The sequence below is a fragment of the Lygodium microphyllum genome, chromosome 21, assembly GCF_053477565.2.
Source record: "Lygodium microphyllum isolate KBCC chromosome 21, Lygodium_microphyllum_v1.1.10, whole genome shotgun sequence".
In the NCBI taxonomy this organism is placed as follows: domain Eukaryota; kingdom Viridiplantae; phylum Streptophyta; class Polypodiopsida; order Schizaeales; family Lygodiaceae; genus Lygodium; species Lygodium microphyllum.
The window spans coordinates 67,882,379-67,902,141 of NC_141155.1; the positions used below are offsets into that span (position 1 = coordinate 67,882,379).

Here is a 19,763-nt window from a genome sequence, read left to right on the forward strand (position 1 = left end):
ACCCTTCTTTTCCCCAGCCTGGCGATAGAGTATCGCTAGTTGGTGGAAGACTTTGGACGGCTCTTCGGCACTATCCTTTCCGCGTCCTTCGCGGATGCAGTGGTAGTTGTAGGAGTCCCAAAGGTACGGGTAGCAGTGAAAGAGGTCAAGAATATCCCACAGTTTCTAGAGATTGAGGCAGGTGGGCACTCCTTTAGGCAGTAGGTCATTGTGACGGGGCAGCTAGGGTAGTGCCTGCGCTGCCATGACTTTGGGCATCAAGCAGCAGGTTGCATGCGTTTCCGAGCCAAGGTGGCTCCGCCGATAGGCTCGCAGGTGGACACTGACGGCTTCACATGGGTCGAGAGACGATAGAGAGGGAGATGGCAGGGGGGGCGCAGCCAGCGTCTCAGACCCAGCCTCGGTAGCAGAGAGCAGGTGGGCGAGCGACGCCTCCTCTGCAGAGCACTCCACAGCCCCCCTTGCCCACCCCACCTGGCAGGACCGCAACCCCCCACATCCACCACCCGCACCACAAACTACCTCTCCTAAGTTCCCATAGCCCCCACACCCACCTCCCTCCACATCCCATGCCCCCCCCCCCCCCCCCCCCCCCCCCCCAACCCGCCATGTACCTCCGTCTATCCCACTATTCCTCGATTATCCTCCCCCCACCACCTCCCGTACCAAGCACCCCCCCTGATCCGCACATGGTTCAGGTGGTTCCCCCCAGACCCATCCCCCCTCCTCCCATAGGAGGTGATGAGCCACACACGCCTACATCCTCCTTGCACCAGTAGTTCTCCCCCTCCCATACAGCTACCAGCTTATCCACCCGTGCCCCCGTTACACTTTCCCGAGACACAGACACACTTGTTGCCACAGGAGTTCTTCCGCAGTGGCCCATGGTCCTTTTTGAGAGTTGCGGAGCGCGGGGAGTTCCCACTACCTCTAGAGGTGGGGATCTTCGTGGTTCGCAAGTCAAGGAGGGGCAAGGTCCATCTACTAGCACCACCGGATGGACCAAACTATGTCTTTTTTCTTCAGTCCTCTCACTTAGGGGAGTGGACGACGACATAGATAGAGGAAGAGTTGAAGAGTCAGGTGGCGGACCACACCTCCCAGTGGATGGGAGAAGAAGGACTAGCATTGTTTGCACAGCAGTGGGGTGGTTGCATGATGAATATTAAATGGTGGGTTGGTGCCGAGGTTCCTCACCTGAGCATTATCTTTTGAGCCCCTCCACAGTGGAGAGCTCCAAGGGATGTGATCGAGTGGCCCCTTGCACATGCAGCCCATTTCTACCAGTGCACAGAGTCCTGACTCTTAGCATGGCTGATAGATGCATTGATAGTACCACCTGGAACTTCTATTACCCCTATGGTCCGGCCGAGGGCCACCATGGGGGATTGGAGTTCGCCATCCAGACCGGCAACAAAGCGTACTTGCATGCCTTATAGTTTCTCCTCTTCATTAGTAGCCTCCACACCGAATAGATGCCTGTTCGGTTAGTCATAGGTTTCCCCATGAGCTTACACCTTGCATTTTGGAATGTGAATAGCCTCCACTACAGTGGGGCACGTGGTTCCAAGAAATTGATTGAATGGATCGACATCTTACTTTTATAGGAGCACGAGCTCACCCCCATCCAGGCCCAGCAGGTAGGGAAGGTACTCCCAGGCAGCTTGCACACTTACTGGGAGCACGCCATAGGTACCCATGGTAGGAGTGGAGGCGTATGCACCTCTATTGGTCCGAGTCTTACCGCTTGTGTACGAGACCACGGGACAATAGTGGCAGGGAGGGTTCTATGGATCAGATTGGATATTGGGGATTCGTGCCTTTGGAGTCCTTAATGTGCCTCTACAGAGGTTAGGGCACGCAGCAGGTTCTGGGTGGAGATTGCGGATGGACTCCTCGAGGTGGACTCTTGGATTGTTGGAGGAGACTTCAACAACTTGGAGGCTTTGGAGGACCAACAGGGCAGAGGGAGAAACTATCAGGGCATGGCCTGGGAGAAGCAGGAGGCATGGGAGGTCTTTCTACTAGCAGTAGGAGCACGCGATGCCTGGAGAGACCCTGCCTTCCACAGGAGGGAGAGGTCGCTGGACTTCTCTTGGGGATATAGGCGGCTAGGTGGAGTCTTGCTGGAGCGGTTGGACAGGTTTTATGTGGGAGAGTGGGGAGGTTCTCAGAGAGGCCAGATTGGGCAGTTGGCGGGCACCATGTTGTCCGATCATTGCTCGGTTCTCTTGACACTGGATCCCCCATCATTTGCCCTAGATACAGGATCTTGTCGGATCCCTGACTCGATCTATAGGAGGGAGGAGGTGACGAGACAGATTGAGCAGATTTGGACCAGAGAGTGGGGCAGGAGGGACCAGATCGCAGAGGAGGTTGCAGAGGTCCTAGCTGAGTCGAGCAGAATCTGCCAAGAGGCAGCCATACAGGCCACGTAGCAGAGTTGGAAGGAGGAGAGAGCACTTCGGTGGGACCTTGCAGCCACAGAGAGATTATTACAGGAGGCACCGGGGGATCCCACTCTCCATGCATAGGAGGTGCATGCACGAGCAACCATTGCTGGCCTAGAGGACAAGTGCTCAGAGTTCTCTTTCCGCACCTCAATAGCCTTTTGGGCGTGGAAGGGGGACACGATGTGCAGGGAGTTTTTCCAGGTGCACCAACCTTGCACCTTAGGAGAGCAGATACGCAGCCTCCAAGATCAGTATGGGAGGACCCGTTCTACCCAGATGAGGTGATGGAGATTGCCACCGACTACTACAGTGGCCTCTTCCAGCGGGAGACAGCCTCAACTAGAGGACAACGATGTAGACAGCAAGTCTGGGATAACATCCCGTCCCTCGTCACAGAGATGGGACGCTCCCACTTAGCCCCCTTCACAGAGAAGGATTTAGAGAAGGCTTTCCATACTTAGGATGGGCAGAAATGCCTGAGAGGATGGCCTCTCTAAGGCTTTCTTCACTACCTTCTGGGAAGTGGTGAAGGACCCCCTACTAATGGCCTTTCAGGAGATTTTCACTTTAGGACAGATGCCAGGGAGTCTTTCGGCAGGCCTTATCAGTCTTCTCCCCAAAGGGGGAGACCGGTTGGAGCTTTCCCAGTGGAGACCGATCACCTTATTGTCAGTGGCCTATAAGGTGTTGGCAAAGATGATTGGTAGGCGACTATGCTCCGTGCTTCCAAACATCATCCATGACACACAGATAGGCTTTGTCCAGGATAGGAGCATCCTAGACAATGTATTCACCTTCTTTGAGGCGACAGAGTGGGTCCAGCACAATGGGCAGGGACTGGCCGTACTACTCTTGGATTTCGAGAAAGCTTATGACAAGGTGGACTGGGATTTCCTAGAGGGCACCATGGTGAGGTTGGGATTTCCTATTGTAGGAGGGTCTTCAGGACTGTAGACCGAGGCTTGGCAGTGAGTGGAGGCCGTCCTTGAGATGGATCTTCACATCAGCCCAGATCACCCTTCCTACGCAGCTTGCTCTGCGTGTGGCAAGGCATCCGTAAGGCCCTAATCCAGAGCCCCCCAGGCTGCCAGGAGGAGATAGACCGTCAGCCGGTGATTTGGAACCCCCAAGTTAGGGATCGGGAAGGGGCACAGATTGGCGAGCGCCCCCATATCCAGTGGGCTGGTTGGGAGGCTGGTCCGGCTCGTACCATCAGGATATGGCGGGAGGTGTATAGGATGGCGGACGAGGAAGTGCTGTAGCAAGTATTAGGCTGTCGGCAAGGAGTGGAGCTGAGGAGAAGGGAGATAGACGCAGCAATACCTCAGGAGTGGCTTGCTTCCTCGATACGAGAGCCGATAGAGCCCGGGGAGGTATGAGCCGCTAGGTTTTCACTAGCAGGCATCCCCCTACAGGTGGCAGGAAGAGTGGGTGGCGCTCCACTTGGGACCTTTTTCACCGTGCAGGAGGAGGGGGCGTCTGGCTCCTGACAGAGGGCAGCAGGATGAGGGGATAGCTATCCTTTCATGGAAGAGGATCTGGGTGATTGGTCTTCAGGGGTAGACATGGCGGTTGGACCCTTTGGTCTTTTGGCAGGAGCTCAAGGAGTGGCGCCTCTGGATCTGGGAAGGAAGGCCACTTGATGAGCTGGAGCGGGATCTGGGAGAGTGGCTTTGGCCAGCCACTATGTCGCCAAGAAGCCACAGAGGTTCCTGGAGTACACCGCCATGATTGGCAGACACGTACTGATGCAGGAGGATATGGATTGGGTGCCGTCACGTAGCAGGCACTGGGCAGAGCACAACGTCACGGAGCTGTTCCGACGGACCTTCTGGCTCCGCCTATGGGACAGCTGGAGGCCGAGGAGGGTATCGTATTTTTTATGGCTGGTGGCACATGGAGGCTTGGCGATGGGAAGCTGGCTTGCCTAGATGCAGGAGGGAGTTTGTAAGCGTTGCACACAGCAGTCTATGGAAACCCCAAAGCACTGCCTTTGGTCGTGTGAGGCAGCACGGCTCGTCTGGAGAGGAGTATGCCGCATCGTTCGCTGCATAGCACCCAGCCTTGGATGTATCTCTTGGAGAGCTTTCTGCTGTGGCAGGCCGTCATCCAGGGCCGTCACCTTCTATATGAGACCGGGATGCAGGATACGATATTCATTATCGAGGCAGGGTCATGCGCAGTGGTCGGTTTAGAGGCTCTACCTGTCTGCCAGGTACTGGAGCCCACAGCAGATCGCTTTGAGGTATGGGAAATCATTGGGAGTCTTACTGGTTGCATATCTGGAAGGTGCGGTGTCAGGTGGCTTTGGGCGGAGAGAGACTTTCAGTATAGGCGACCTTAGCAGAGCTCTGGACCTCCATCATCCACTCCCTTTGAGGCCGATGGGATTAGGTGCAGGGCGAGTCCAGGGCTCGTCAGGAGCTCCGATGTCATTTCATGCGCACTTGGGGCGGCCAAGACTTGTTCTTCAGGCAGGCAGCCCCAGATGGCGATATACCCCCTCTCCCCCCTCTCCATGGCTTTTTGCCCCCATCCCCCCCAGACCGCCTTGAGAGGCTTGTATATATGATGTATTTGTGACTTTCATTAGCACCAGCTTGTCTGTTGAGCATGAGTACTCTGTTGTAATCAATTTTTTTGAGTAATATAATCAGCCACATTTTACTTGCAAAAAAACTCATCTTATGTACTCTAATAGCATTGCTATGTCTATTATCTTTTGTCCAAAATAATCAAGTTATTTTTTTTCGTACTAATATCATACCGTACCTTATAAAATCTTAAGGTACCATTTAGTACCGTATTTTATCGTATCGTACCGTATCATACCTTTCATACCTGACAACTATGCTTTAATTTATTACTATTCTTGAGCTAGAGAAGTTTGACATAAGTGATTGAATAGCTTTACTTAATAGTTTGAGCAATTGTCTTTTTTCATCCTGTCCTACCATGCTTTCTACTATTCTTGAGCCAGAGAATTGACACAAGTGATTGAATGAATTTAATTTAGGTTTGGTCAATTGCCTTGTTTCTTGCTGTCCTACTTACTGTGTGAAGGTATTGACATCAACAGTGACATTGTTGCAACACTTTTAATATCAAACTTTTGAACTTTTGTTGAACATGCAGATAAAATGCCCCATCTCTATGAAAAGAAGCTGTTAAAAAGAAGCATAATTTATGGTGTTGTCGGTGTAATAAAGCTCCTGGCAGGCATGTTGAACAGTCTTTTATCTTTTAAATCAATTGCTGTATATTATTGGCAATGCAACACACTGACATTTCATTTAAACTGGTGTGTGATGGCTTCTTAGGGTCATATGTTCTAGTCATTACAAGCACAGAGCATGCTGGCTATCACAATGGGTGTGCTGTCTTTCAGATAACAGGAATGAAATTCCTGCACTGCAACTTAGGTCTCCAACTGCTGTCAGCACAAGAGGTTGCCCCGCAATTTATAATATTTGTTTCTTGATCTGTTTATGCCACTAAAATTTCTTGCTCTCAATTTTGACAGAAGAAAGATGAAGCTCATTATATAAGTTTGTTGAGGTCAGTCGAGAATACTCCAGGCTTACTATTTTCTTATGAAACTGATCTAACACTAAGGTACGTTAGAAAATGGATCCATATTTCTGGCTATTGCAAAGCAAATAGTGCTTTTCAGGCTTGAGCCAATGTGGTTACTCTGAGATCTCTGTTTCTTATCTTTCAGTTTGCAAAGATTGAATCAGATTGAGTGCTTAAGAAAATCACAACCAACATGGAAACAGGTCCTACATGTTGTTGAGCTGCTGATTTCTGAACTTGTGGGAAAACAAGGTTAATAGATGCAAATATTTTGTCTGTACAACGTCATTAAAAATTTGTCTCCTTCATATCCTGTTGTGTGTAGGCGGATCCAAGGTTTCTGTGGAATAACTACATACTAGAAGAGCTGATTGAATGCAAGGTTAGTTATACTATGCATTTACATCACTTGTTGAAATACATTTTGATTCATGACTCACTTTGCTCCGTGTTTGCAGCTTGAACCTTATATTCTTCCTGTTATCCAGGGCAATATCCTTCTTCTTAGTTTGCCATATCAGCACCATGTTGCTTCTTTTGCTTGAACAGGCCAAATCTGTAATGAGATCAACTGTTTCCCTTGATATAATCCACGTTTTCAGGTTGTAGACATACCAATCAAAGATGTCTATATGAAGATCATTCTGATAGCACGAAGATGTAACCGACGGCTTGGTATTATCCTTCGTACCTACCTTCTAGTGACACAAGGATTTTCTGAAGCTACCTACAGTCATTGTGTTGTGATATTGTAAATAGGGACACGCATGTGGCGTAGAGGAGCTGACCTTGAGGGACATGCTGCAAACTTTGTTGAGACAGAGCAGATATTGCACATAAATGATCATGTGGCTTCCTATGTTCAGGTACTATGTAACCTGTAAAGCTGGATTGCTGGCTCTTGCATTTTGCCATACCTTGTTTCCAAGGCACAGGAAAATGTTGCAACTGAAATGAAATGTTAGAGTAAGTGGTTGAAGGTAGTAGCCATGCTGATGATTAAGAATGTCAGCAGTGAGATGGCCATTAACACTTTGTAACCCTTCCGGTGCTTGAAGGCGTGAAAGGATGATGCTGGAATCTTTTATGCTGATAATTTAACATAATTCTTGAAGTCTTGTAGCTCTTTTTGACACTGTTACTATATTAACAACTTTAGGTTACTAATGGTCAGTCACCTGATGTGTAACTCACACATGTTCATTTTATTTTGCACCTTAATTGAGCCCCTCTTGCAGCTGTCTTTTCAATCCTTGTTCATATTGTTTTGGTTAGCTAATTGGGTCTTTCAAACCTTCCACTGCTTTCAGAAATTTTGTAATTTGAGGTCAATCTCTCACACTTGTACAACTTGTTTTATAACAACATACCATTCTGTACAATTTTGGCATCCTTGGGTTGTTCGATTTGCTGCCCTAGCATAAGTCAAGCTACCAATGTTACATTTAGTAGGGTCCACAGAGCAGGTACAGTGATGTCCTTAAATCTAGTAGGCCTAGCAATTCTCTCTTTGTATTACCTCACCCACACTTCTAGGTGCAGAGAAGTTGCCAAGCCCATTGTGCCCAAATAACCCAACCCTTCTAGGACTTGGTAGAGGTTAAGTTTCAAATCAATTGTGAGGTGTATGGTAGATCTTTTATTGGTCTAGGGAGAGGGTTATTAGGAAGTTCATTTGACAGATTGAGTAACATACGGAGAACTCCAGCTGGGGCCAAGGTTACTTTGTTGGTGATCCTTCAAGCCAAGCGGAGGGAAGGTTTAGTGTCATAGATTGCTCTAGTATATGTTGTACAAACTTGTGGTCAGAAAGCTTTTCTAGACATCAAGGGTTGAAAGGAGTTTTTACCTTACAGATTGTAGAGATGCATTGCTACGCTGGGTCCTTGGGAGCCTAGTCCTAGTTGGATTGTGACTAAAAGATGAGCTTGGAGTTTTGGCACATGGTTTGAGGAACATCTTAAATCAGCCATTTGAAAGATATCGCAGTGTTCGCCTAGCTTTCACTCTCTCAAGAATGGCACCAAGAAAGAAGCATGCAGTAAAATATACATTGTCAATAAGTTAAGGCTTGTTCACATTGGGTGAAATGCCACAAACTTGTCTGCAAGATCAACATGGGGGTCCCAAGGCATAACATATGCAAAATGACCAGCCCCCCTTACCAGTCCCATGGCATATAACTGATCAACAATATATCAATGTGTGAACATTGAAAATTTAAAGTCATTTTCTATGAAAGAAAAATGCAGACTCATGTGCTTACCCACTGCATTTTTGATCCATGCTTGCAACAGTTAGTCATGGAATATTCATGAAATCTATCTAAAGTGCAAAATGGTGATCAGTTTTGAGACTATGATACATATGTAGCTTTGTATGCTAGATGACCCGAGAAATAGAAAGTCTTGCATTGCTTTGGAAGTCAACATGCATCTGGTCCTCTAAGTGTAAGGTGGTGGTGCTTCCTATGTTGTTTGGAGAGCTATCAGTTTTTAGGAAGAAGATATTGGCAGTCAAAGGTGCCAATATTGTCAATATTTATGTGGCACCAATATTGCATGTGGCCATTGATTTATCATTTGTGACATATTCTACCATATTTGTATCCTCAATTCCACAGCCTTTTGGTCAACGTACTTCATGAATCATAGAGGAAGTGATGCATGCAGAAATTTACAACACCAAAATAAGTAAGTAAAATATGTGCTTTGATCTTAAAATGATCTAGAGCTGTTTGCACTGTTTGTTGCTCCTATCTTGCTTTTTGAGTTGTGACAAAGTACTGTTCGTATGTTACTAGTTTTTAACGTTTAGTGTTGGATAATGATCGGTTGTAAGAAGAGTTAATGTTTGCTTAAAATCATTTTTTTCAGTCTTAGTTTTTTTCTCATTGCAGTGGGATTCTGGTGCTTTCTTTCATTGTAAAGCCACCTATGGTTTGCCACTATAACCTCCTGATTGGTTATTCACTTAGGCCTTGTAATAGACTTCCCCTTTGTTGTATATTGTTTTGGAAGTCCGTTACAGGGCTGTTTTTGTACTTCGCCTTGGGATACTTTGTCCCAAGGGGATTTATTAATAGTATCATTCTTTTCTTTGAACAAAAATTGGGATGCTTGTATTTTGTTTGAGAATGACAGAAGGGATAATTTATGGGCATATCATATGCATATCATGGTCAATCTTGATAAAAATTGTTTAGACTGAAGTTAAAAGAGTTTCTTGACAAATATGACCTAGGTATTGGGTGTAGCTAATTCATGATTCACTGAATTAATGAAGCTGTTCAGCTTGTTTGTAGGTTCGTGGGTCTATCCCTTTACTTTGGGAGCAGATTGTAGATTTGACTTACAAGCCAAGTCCACAACTAGTTCGTGTTGATGATGCGGTGTGTCTCCTCCTCCTCTCTTTATTTTCATACAAGCTAATTGTATTAATTACAAAAAAATTACAAGATTACGTGGTTAGAAGATACAGGATGGCTCTAGGCCATCATGTGTAAAATCCGAAACATCATAGTCAAGGTACAAGGGAAGTAGAGTGATTAAAAGAGGGCAGAAGAAATTGCAGTGTGCCAAGCAAGCAAATGTTGTCTAAGGAGAATATCTGTTAACTCAATCGAGTTGCCAATGAAGAAGTCCTTTCAAGCGGGCTATATGACTTTGCACGCTTGATGAAGCATAAAAAATGAATGCATTCCTCATGGTCGATATATGCCAACAACCCTAGAAGCATAGGAAAGGAGAGAGCACTGTCATATCAGCTTGCACTGGGTCCACAAACTTGGAATGTCCAAAGAACCCCTCCTCTCTCACAACAATTATATTATATTAATGTGCAAAGATGGCCATATTTAATGCAAATATAGTCAATGTTTAAACGATTGAAATGTTCAGTATTACAGTATGCTGATGTACAAAGATGGCCATGTTCAGTATGACTACATTCAACGTCCAAAATATTGAAAAAGAAGACAATGGTGACCTTGATCAATATCTTGGAGTTTGTAATAGTTATAATGGGACTACTATAGAGGCTAGAGCTCTCTTAAAGAAGTAGAGTCAAAGTAGCATCACCAAAAACCATGTGATTGCAAGATTTTGAAATGGTGTAGGCTGCCTAGGACTTGATTCAAACAAAGAATTGAAAGAATCCTTGAGGAAATGGAGCCAACTTCCATGTGAATAATTTGTGGCACTATGTAAGTCATGATAAAGTACTGGTTACTGACTTCACTTCACACTCTCTTAGGGCATCTCTTTTCTATTGTTCTTTTCTTTGCTTAACAATGGAATGTCTTGCATAAAGGCATGTATGGTTTTGGCATGGCTTCAATATGGTGACTTGTATCTTGTTTCTGGATAACCTAGGCATTTATCCTTGGATGTCTATTGTAAATGTAATATAAAAAAGTAAAGTATATTTGTTAGAGCAAGCAAGAACTAGTGCTTGTACCAAGTAGGGGAACCACAAATCATATCTGCGTTACATGGTACAATTACCTGTTATGCACGCACTCTTGTATAATATGGTCATTTGTGAATTTTTTTCATTGATGTGAGTGCATGTTTCCTGCCCTATGGTGTACCTAGATATAAGGCCAACAACATCAAAGACTTGCATGAAGGTTTTTGAGCATAAATCTAGTGAGAAAGTGCTTCCACCTAGAGAGTGTCACGATGATAATAATGAAACATATGCAAGAAAATTGAATCACTCCAAAGTAGATCATGCACGAAGGAAATGGCTAGCTTGAGTTAGAAGATATAGCATTGAAGGGTTTTCATACACCAATGTTAGATATTTATGTATTGGGATGGATGTTGAGGGAGATTTATCAATTCTATGAGGATGCCTTAGACTACTTTGACTTAACAAAAGCTATCACACCCTCCTTTCAAATGATAAGACACGTGTCTCAAATTTTTGAAGAAAAAATGATAAATAGAGATCTAACAAGCAGGGTTTTTAGTTCAACAAGATGATTCCAAACATCCAAAAATGTTCTCCTAAAACCGGCCTTCATTATTCCAAATGATAGGAACCGTACATGTTTTTGTGCAAGAAGACATTCTTGACATCCATTTGATGAATGGGAAACCAATAATGGGATGCAATGGCTAGGACCAACCAGATGATGGCCATCCTAGTTGTAGGAGCTTATGTCTCTGTGTAGTCCATACCCTTTTCTTGAACATAGCATTTGACCACTAGGCAAGGTTTGTACCTGTCCAAGGTACCAAGTGAGCGGACCTTCCTCTTGAAGATCCATGCCAATGACTTGGTTTGATGAGGGGTGTCTATCCTCCGAAGCCCAACTGTGGTTCTAATTCTAGCCCTCCAATATGAACTTGGCTATGAGCTGAAGAGTAGAGAGCCACTACATCTCTCATCCATTGCTTTGGAAAACCCATTCTCAGGACGGTGCCCTCTAGGAACTCCCAATCGACTCTATTATAAGCCTTCTCCAAATCAAGCAGCAAAACACTGAGGTCTTGTCCCGTGGATCATGCAAGCGCTGTGGACTCCCAAAAGGTGAAAATATTGTCTAGAAGGCTGTGCTCCTGAACAAAACTAGTTTGGGTAGGGTGAACAAGGTTTGGCATCAAGACTAATAGATTGATGATCACTTTGGCTAGGATTTTTTATGCTGTTTCAAGCAAAGTGATTAATCCCACTGGGTGATCTTCAATTTTTCTTCAGTGCCCTTTGGGATGATGTGAATCAGTTCCTTTGACTGCTAGTAGACATTTGTCTTGTACAGTCATCTCTTGCTTGTGACTTGTGAGCCTTAGTGTGAGTAAGACAAAGACATTAGGAGCTTTAACATGTGATTGTCAGTCACTTTGTGTTTTAGACACTTTAGATGGAGGGTACATTAGTGCATTTTGTTTCTGGCAATGTGACCATTTTGGTCAATTTGGTGGGCTGACCTAGGTGCCTACATTTTGGGCCTGCCCAATTTGTATGCCAGTTGTGGCCTCAGTTTGCCTTTTTATAGGCAGCTTGTCTCCTTACTCCATTTAGTCATTCATCCAGCCCTCTTCATTCTTCTCTCATTCCCTATGCATTTGTCTAGCACCCATACTGATGCTTCGTGGTGTGTGCTGGGGATGACCGTTGCAGCCTTGTATCTTTCAGCCATCAATCAATTTGTTCCTTCTTTTTCCTGCATTTCATTGAGTCTCCTTCTCTATTTGCTCCACGTTCACTTTCTTTTTCGCTGTGCACTCTCACATGGTGTCATTCGCCTTGGTGGGAGCCACAGATGACGAAGAGGAGTAGCTGTCCACCTTTGCACCTGCTGGGCAACATCTTCAGGCACTGAAGACCCTGTGTTTTCAGCCTGTTTCCAGCCGCTTTCTTGCTATGTTTTGCAGGACAGCCATCTGCAAGCTTGCATATTTATACAAGCACCTTCTTTGTTACTGCATTTTCTGACCGGACAGCTGCTGTAGCAGCCAGGCAACATCAAATCTCTGCTGGGTGGCCTATTTCAGGTGCTGATGTCATCCTACATTCACAGACAGACTGTGTTTTTTGCAGGGACACACTTCTTGGGGTTCAATTGACTGTTTTCAGCATGCTACAGTCTGTGTTTACAGCCTGCAGCACCTGTGGATCTTGCGTTCGCAGACCAGCACTCTGTCCCAACATGGTGTGGTCCCTTTTGCCTTGGATACTTGCCATTTTACAGTGCTGGACATCAGATTTTGCTGCACAGCAGATCCATGGCATTGGAACAGGCAGAGACCATCCACTTTCTAGTCATCTTCACCAAGAGCAGCAGTCTTTTCTCGTGTTTCTTTCCAAGTTTTCTTGAATAACATCTATGGTGGATGAGTACAACTAGGGGGATCATGTGGATTGGGACTACGAGGATTGTGAAAGTAACGGCCAAGACCGTGAAGACGAGCATTCACAAAGCCATGACCATGAGGATTATAGGACGGACCGTGTGCATGAAGATTGTAGGATGGAGAGTGAGTAGGTTCCTTCCTCACCACCGTCTTATCATTCTCTCCCGTCTATATCTTTCGAGGCTACCAGTCCTTGATTAGCAATTATGACACCGCTTGTGCAAGTGCCTTCCCTACCCTCTCTACCCGCATAAGAAGATTTGGATGGTACGATATCGTCTATGGTCATGCAAAGTTGAGTGCATCCTTGATACTTTTGACCTTTGGGATTGAAACCAGCCTTCCTCCTTGGATAGGGTGGTAAATAACCAGATTAAGCACTATTTATAGCAATTAACAAATCCACAAAACTGAAATGCACACTTTACCATATGATCTTGGACATTGAACACCCTATTGGCCCCAAAACTGGCGTCTCTTTTGGTATTTATTTAACCTAATTGAAGAAGAAGTTGATGTACTATGGGATTCTCCCAATCCTTTCGGTATTCCAACTTCCCTTGCTATCCAAAATGACCAGCAAGTCTTCAATTTGATTTGCCCCTTAATTTGGGCAGTCAATTGGCCTTCACCCGCTTTGATGGAGATGGAAAATGTCCCAAATTCATTGATTTGCTGGTCCTTCCACTTGAATTTGACTAAAAAGAGCTTCACCCTATTTAATCCAAGTATTGGAGCTTCCGATTTCTGGTATGCTTCGCGAGGTTCTTGCTAAACCCTATTTCTTTGTGAATTGAATTAAATTTGTCATTTACTACTGCTACCCTGTCTCAATAGCTGGTAGATGCAAAGAATTGAAGAAAATCAGCCATTTACTATTGCTGCCTTGTCTCAACAGCCTGTAGATGCTGTCACGTGCTGTTGATTGGTCTTCTCCTACCCTTGGCTACCTCAAAAGGTCCTCCAATGGTTGCAAATCAGACCAGCAGTATCTCCTTTTCCCCTTTTGCAGGCTGAATACACTAAAATGCCTCTCTTTAGCATCTAAAGACATTTTTTAGTCTTGTATATGTAACTGGCCTGTTCACTGGGAAGGGCGGTAGTGTACAACCAAAATAAATAAATGCTTTCACCCAATTTAACAGTCGCCTACTTTACCTGAACTTAAAGACACAAAATCAAGAAGAAAAACAGGAAGCTAGAATGCTCCTGTTGCCACACAGACACCCTGTTGGCCCCTAAGTTAGGTGTCCCTTGCGGTATTTCTTTATTTTTAAAAAGAAAAAGTACAATGAGCTATCTTTCACCTATTCTGGGTGAAATTTGACAGCATAACAGTACAATTACTGACCCAAATCAAGTTAACTTGGAGGGGAAACACTGCCCAAGTCTGAATCTTCTGGTTGGAGTGCAGAATTGACCATTTCAACCTGCTGTATTTACTGGTTCAGACATGTTCTGAAACCTATTTACAACTCATACTGTTCCCTGTACTGTTCAGCCCATTGTAATTACTGGTTCAGACCTGCTCTGACACCTGTTCTCAGCTCATATTGTTCCCTGCACTGTCCTGCATCATCTGGGCCAAGTGTCCCTTGATTCTGACATCAATTGGGCTCTGAAATAACCTCTGAACAGTCCAGAATCAGTTCTGATTTAGTGCTATTTCAGACACTTGCTTGGTGAGGTTACCACCCTCACCTGTCCCTGCTGGGAACTGCAAACAACTGCTCCTGTTCCTAAGAAAGGAGGCTCTTGCCTCATGCAAAAATAGCATATTCCACACAGCTGTACCTGAATCAGAAGAAAGGCCTTTGATTCTGCAGTATAACCATACTGTCAGGGAGAGAAAGAGAGAGAGTAGGAAGCAAACTCAAGCCTCTGTGCATCATAGACAAGGTAGACTAGCTCTCAAGAGCCCTCCATCTGCAGCAATCCGTCTCCCTTTCACAAAAATGAGCCCCCCATGCATTGAAACTCGTTTTTGTGCTGCCCCCTCTCTCTCTTTTGGGAATTTATGCCCAAATTGTGACACATGGCATACATGTAACAATTTTCCTGTTTAAACTTTTCGGTCTAAAATTCTCCATCCTCGGTTCAAAATTTGACCTCGGCACAGACCAGAAGATTAATCCTCGTACAAAAACGAAGATAATGGTGCGAACAGATTCTGGGATCCAAAAATAGTAACTTCCTAAATTTTAGGAGTTGCTTCCATTGCATCGCCACTAGTCTTCTGACCATCTTTGCAGACTATGGCTACATCCAAATCTGTAATGTAGCTCAACTGAAAGTGAATTTCCACTGATGACCCCACATGGACTAATCTCTTGAAGATTTGTCCATCTTCACTTTGAACTAGTCTCTTCCAGGTTAGTTTTTCAACACACTTGTCTATATACACTTTCACAAGTCTCTTCCAGGCTTGTCAATCTACAGTGCCATCAGTCTTTTCCAGACTTATACTGGACCTTAACTGTCCAGTCTTGACTCACTAGACATTCCTGTCCGTTTCACAAACTGGCCATGCAACTCAGATGTTTAGATTTCAAGAGGGATCCTTCCAAAAAGAAAAACCAAATAAAATATGTAATAAAGAAATCAACAAAAAGATAATAGTTGTCACAGTCTTGTGACAGTGTAGACATTTTTTGACAAGTGGAAGCCTTTCCAAATGGTTTTTTAAACATTATCCATAATTAAATATTTATTTTCAGTCTTTAAATACTGAAAATTAATCTAATAATTATTTCAATGTTGTAAAAAACAATCTGACTAGCCAATAATTAAATTGGCTAGGAAACTTCCATTTCGCAGTGTTTTTGCGTCATCTTTGACTATCAAATTGACGCTAGGTATCATTAAACGCCACTTCTTTAGTGTCACCAACTGTCACTTATGGCCAAATGAATGACCTAGACCAACAACTAGCACTAGATACCACTAGGTATCTGTGCAACATAACTTATAGCAACTTTTGCCTTTGACATCCCGTGATTTCCTCTGGTCTTGGGCTCATAAATTTACTCTAACCCCAATTACACCTCACATGTGCAACATTCACTTAACCATACGATCAAAAATTCATCCACATGATGTTAAGTGAGATTTCAAAAATACATGTCCTCATGATAAGGATTTTGTGATAGTCTCTATTACCTGATTGACTATGAATCTCCATGTTGGCGTGACCATGGACTCAAGAAGTTTATGGGATTGGTTGAATCCCAAAGCTTGCTCTTTTTTTAATTTAGTTGTGCAAATTTTATGCTTGTGTATGTAAAGGGGGGTCTTCTTTAGCTTGGAGCTAGTAGAGGCTTAGTTACCTGCCAATTGATTGTCGCCAGAATAAAAAACAGGCTTAGTGGCATTTTCACGAGCTTTCCTTCTGTTTTGTCTATAGTAAAACTTTTCGTCTTTGGTTGTAGTCTTGTACTGCCCCTCTGATGATGCACTGCCTCCTGTGGTCAGTCCAATCGGTTGTGTCAAGTTTGGTCTCATGTCCACTGGTTTCTCTTTCAGTAGTCTCTGCCATCTAGCAATCTAAGACATCCACTCAATGCCAGGCAAGCAGGCCCCTGCCTGTTTGACTGATTAAGAACCCCCTTGCTGGGAATAGACTCACTGTTGTGCTGGGAACAGACTCACTGTCGATCAGTCAGTAAGCTGTCACTAAACTGTCACTGTAGCAGAACATGTCAATGTGTCTGCAACACAAAATGTGGCTGTAGCATAAACTGTCACTGTGACATAAGCAATCACTGCAGCATTCAGAGTATCATGGCAGTATTCTTGCCTTTCTCACTGCAGCCTTCCTGTCAGTCACTGCAGGTACATCCCCCTCAGACATAAGCTGTCCCGTCAGTCAGAGAGCATTACAGCATTACTGTCGCAGAACCTTACAACATTACAACTTACTTTCGCACACATTACTGTTCATTGCACACGATTATTACTGTTGCATTCCCTGCTCACGACTGCATTCGTTCAGACCAGCAGGAGAGTACAAAACTGACTGTCACATTGATCAAAGGGCAGCCTATTTGTAGGCTGAAATTGGAGGCACAAAAAAGTGCAGGTTGGACTGCCAAAAGGGGCAGACTGGGGGGCAGGTGCTGCCCACCTGCTTACCTGTCGGCACAAAAAAATGCAGGTTGGACTGCCAAAAGGGGCAGACTGGGGGGCAGGTGCTGCCCACCTGCTTACCTGTCGGCACATGTACTGCTTGACTGCACGCCTGCCCATTCTGGAACTGCTCGTGATTGGCTGGAAACTGCCCATGCTGACCTGCTTTCACACCTTGCCCTGCCCAATCTTTCCTTTTTACACCTGGTTACCGGTGACTCACGGAGAAGCCCATTACAGTACGTGTATGTTGTTAGCTGGAGTTCTGCCCGTCTAGGAGGTGACTCCTATCGCCATGGCCTGGCTAGGTTTTCCTCAACAATTAATCAATTGTCTAAACACTTTACCTAGTGGCTAACAATAAGGTGATCATAAGATGCCGAGATCTTGCCTGCCAGATTATTCAGTCAAACAAGGCTTTTCCTACTCTTTGCTCACGCAATGTTTTGTTTTCTTCACTCAGGAGTCAGTGGACTGAGGGATCTTAGGCTGCTTGTGCGGGCAGTGGTGAAGCTGTTGGATTCAAAGTATGCAGATGACACAGCCTTTAATGTTGAGGATGATGAGATGATGGTAGAGATGGTGAGATTTGTATTTTAGGTGTTTTTCATGGCAGCAAGAGTGGAAACCAACTGGTGCAAGTTAGTTTATCTTCTTACAGATCTTGACTCGGCACAAATTGGAGATTTCATCTGGGCTTTTGGTGGGTGAACAGGGGTCAAACAATTAGATACCTTGGGTTCCAAAATGTCACGTAGGTATTAAGGAATAGAGGGACTGCCTTAAAGAATAGTATATATGTAATGATATCAACTCGACATCAAAACAGCCTACCAATTTCTACCAATGTTAGAGATTCCATCTCTGGGAGAAGCTGATGTACTAGACCACATTCTATCCTTCTCTAGCTGGTAGAGCTCTTGTGGTCAACTAGGTATTGCTAGTGATGGCCTAGTATATTGCCTTTTGGTACTTCTCTTCGTGCTGTGTGTCTCATTACACTGCTTAGTTTGGAACTTCTTGTGGTTCAATTTGGATGGAGGTTTGGGGATTATTGTTCTAGAGTAAGAGAGTCAGAACCTTTTGAGCAAGCTAGTGGTTTGAGGGCTCATGTCAAGTTAGTGGACTTGGAAGCTTCTTCTTCAAGAGGGATTCCAAGAGTGTTATCCCCATCTGAGAGGAGATTGGAGACCATGTCTGAGGTGGATCTTCACCATGGCACATACTACCCTTCTTAGATCATCTTGCCTTTGTAGTATGTTGCAACTTTGGCAATGCCTGTGGAAGGTTTTAGAGTAGAGGTTCCACAAGTTAGCGATAGAGACAGGTTACAACTTGGATATTATGTAGACCATTGATGGGATCTTTGGTAGGCTTGGCTTGCTCGTTCAATTTGAGTTTGGGGAGATACTACAAGGATGGAGACTCAGGGATCCTTCAATAGGTGGTGGGGAGCAGGGCTAGATGGATGTAGTGACACCCTCACACACCACCACACCACCACCAGTCCATGCCCCCTGTGAAAATGAGAGGCTGTGTAGCTGGGGCTTTGTTGGGCGGCCTATATTTGACTATTGGGTTTTCATGTACAGGTAAGAGGTTGTGCTAGTGGCAACCCCACAGGCACATTCTTTACCATATTGGTGGGTGGCAAGTTAGCATTGGATAGAGGGAAGTATAGCTTAGCTTTTCTCAACATCCCTTGGGGGAGGATCTCAGTCAATGGACTCCAACGGAAATTGTGGAAACTTGACCCATACCTCGCTTAGCTAGATGTCTAAGAGTGCCTATGGATTTGGGAGGGCTCAAGCTTGGGCCTTGGATGTTGGATTGGGACCTAGGAGGTGGAGTTGGCTTGCTTCCTCAGTTTAGTAGAAGGCAATGGGCTTTTTCATCTACACAGCATGGATGGGTAGGGATGTTTTGATGTAGTGTGATGTGGATTGGATTCCCACATGCAATAGACATTGAGCATAGCATATCATCATGGACCCCTTCAAATGTACTTTTTGGAGATGTCTAAGACAACGGTCTCCAAGGAGAGATTTGTACTTCCTATGGCTTGTGATTCATGGGGGTCTAGCATTTGGCAACTGGTTGGCTTCGATGTAGTATGATGGGATTTGCTAACATTACCTGAGCAGTGCATGAAGACCTCGAAGAATTGTTTATGGTCATGTGAGGCTGTGCAACTAGGTTGAAGAGGAGTTTTCAAGATCCTCTGAGAAGGAGATCCCGGACTTGGGTGTGTTACCTTGGGTGCTTTCTGTTGGCAATCAATTAGTACTGGAGCCTACTGCATCAAGATCAGAGGTGTGGGAGCTTTTCAGTAGCCTAACATGTTGGTACATTTAAATGGCTTGCTGCATGATGTTAGTCAGCAGAGAGAGCATTTTGGTATATGCCAGTTTGACAAAGCTTTGGTTGTCCATCATTGACTCTCTTGGAGGCCGCGAGGAGCAGCTTCAGGAGTGCTCTTGGCATTGACGGGAGCTTTGGAAGCACTTCCTTCACACATTGGGTTGCCATGGCTTGTTTTTCACACTCTGGCATGGCAAACCTCGGTAATGTTACACTCGATGATGGGTAAGTTGGCTGGATGCATGGTGCTTTTCTTCATGCAAGCATTTTTGCTATATATTCCAACAAGGTGGTTCAAGTCTCCCTTGATGTGAGAAATGCCTCCTTAAGCAAGTTGGTGAGCTTATCTAAGGGCATTGTTGGGTCTAATTCTGAGTGCTTGTGT

At 44.9% G+C, this 19,763-nt stretch overlaps 1 protein-coding gene across 13 annotated transcripts in view; it reads left to right on the forward strand.

Moving 5' to 3' along the window:
• The window catches only part of LOC148018114 (phosphoinositide phosphatase SAC8-like), a 175,929-nt gene that overhangs the window by 31,000 nt on the left and 125,166 nt on the right, over window positions 1–19,763 (forward strand). For all 13 annotated transcript variants that reach the window (XM_087661236.1, XM_087661234.1, XM_087661233.1 and 10 more), the window contains 9 exons: window positions 5,589–5,672; window positions 5,774–5,901; window positions 5,977–6,068; window positions 6,175–6,232; window positions 6,355–6,411; window positions 6,488–6,521; window positions 6,624–6,704; window positions 6,789–6,895; window positions 9,334–9,420. In XM_087661236.1, the coding sequence (XP_087517362.1) occupies window positions 5,589–5,672; window positions 5,774–5,901; window positions 5,977–6,068; window positions 6,175–6,232; window positions 6,355–6,411; window positions 6,488–6,521; window positions 6,624–6,704; window positions 6,789–6,895; window positions 9,334–9,420 (728 nt within the window). The remainder of the gene's footprint in view (window positions 1–5,588; window positions 5,673–5,773; window positions 5,902–5,976; window positions 6,069–6,174; window positions 6,233–6,354; window positions 6,412–6,487; window positions 6,522–6,623; window positions 6,705–6,788; window positions 6,896–9,333; window positions 9,421–19,763) is intronic.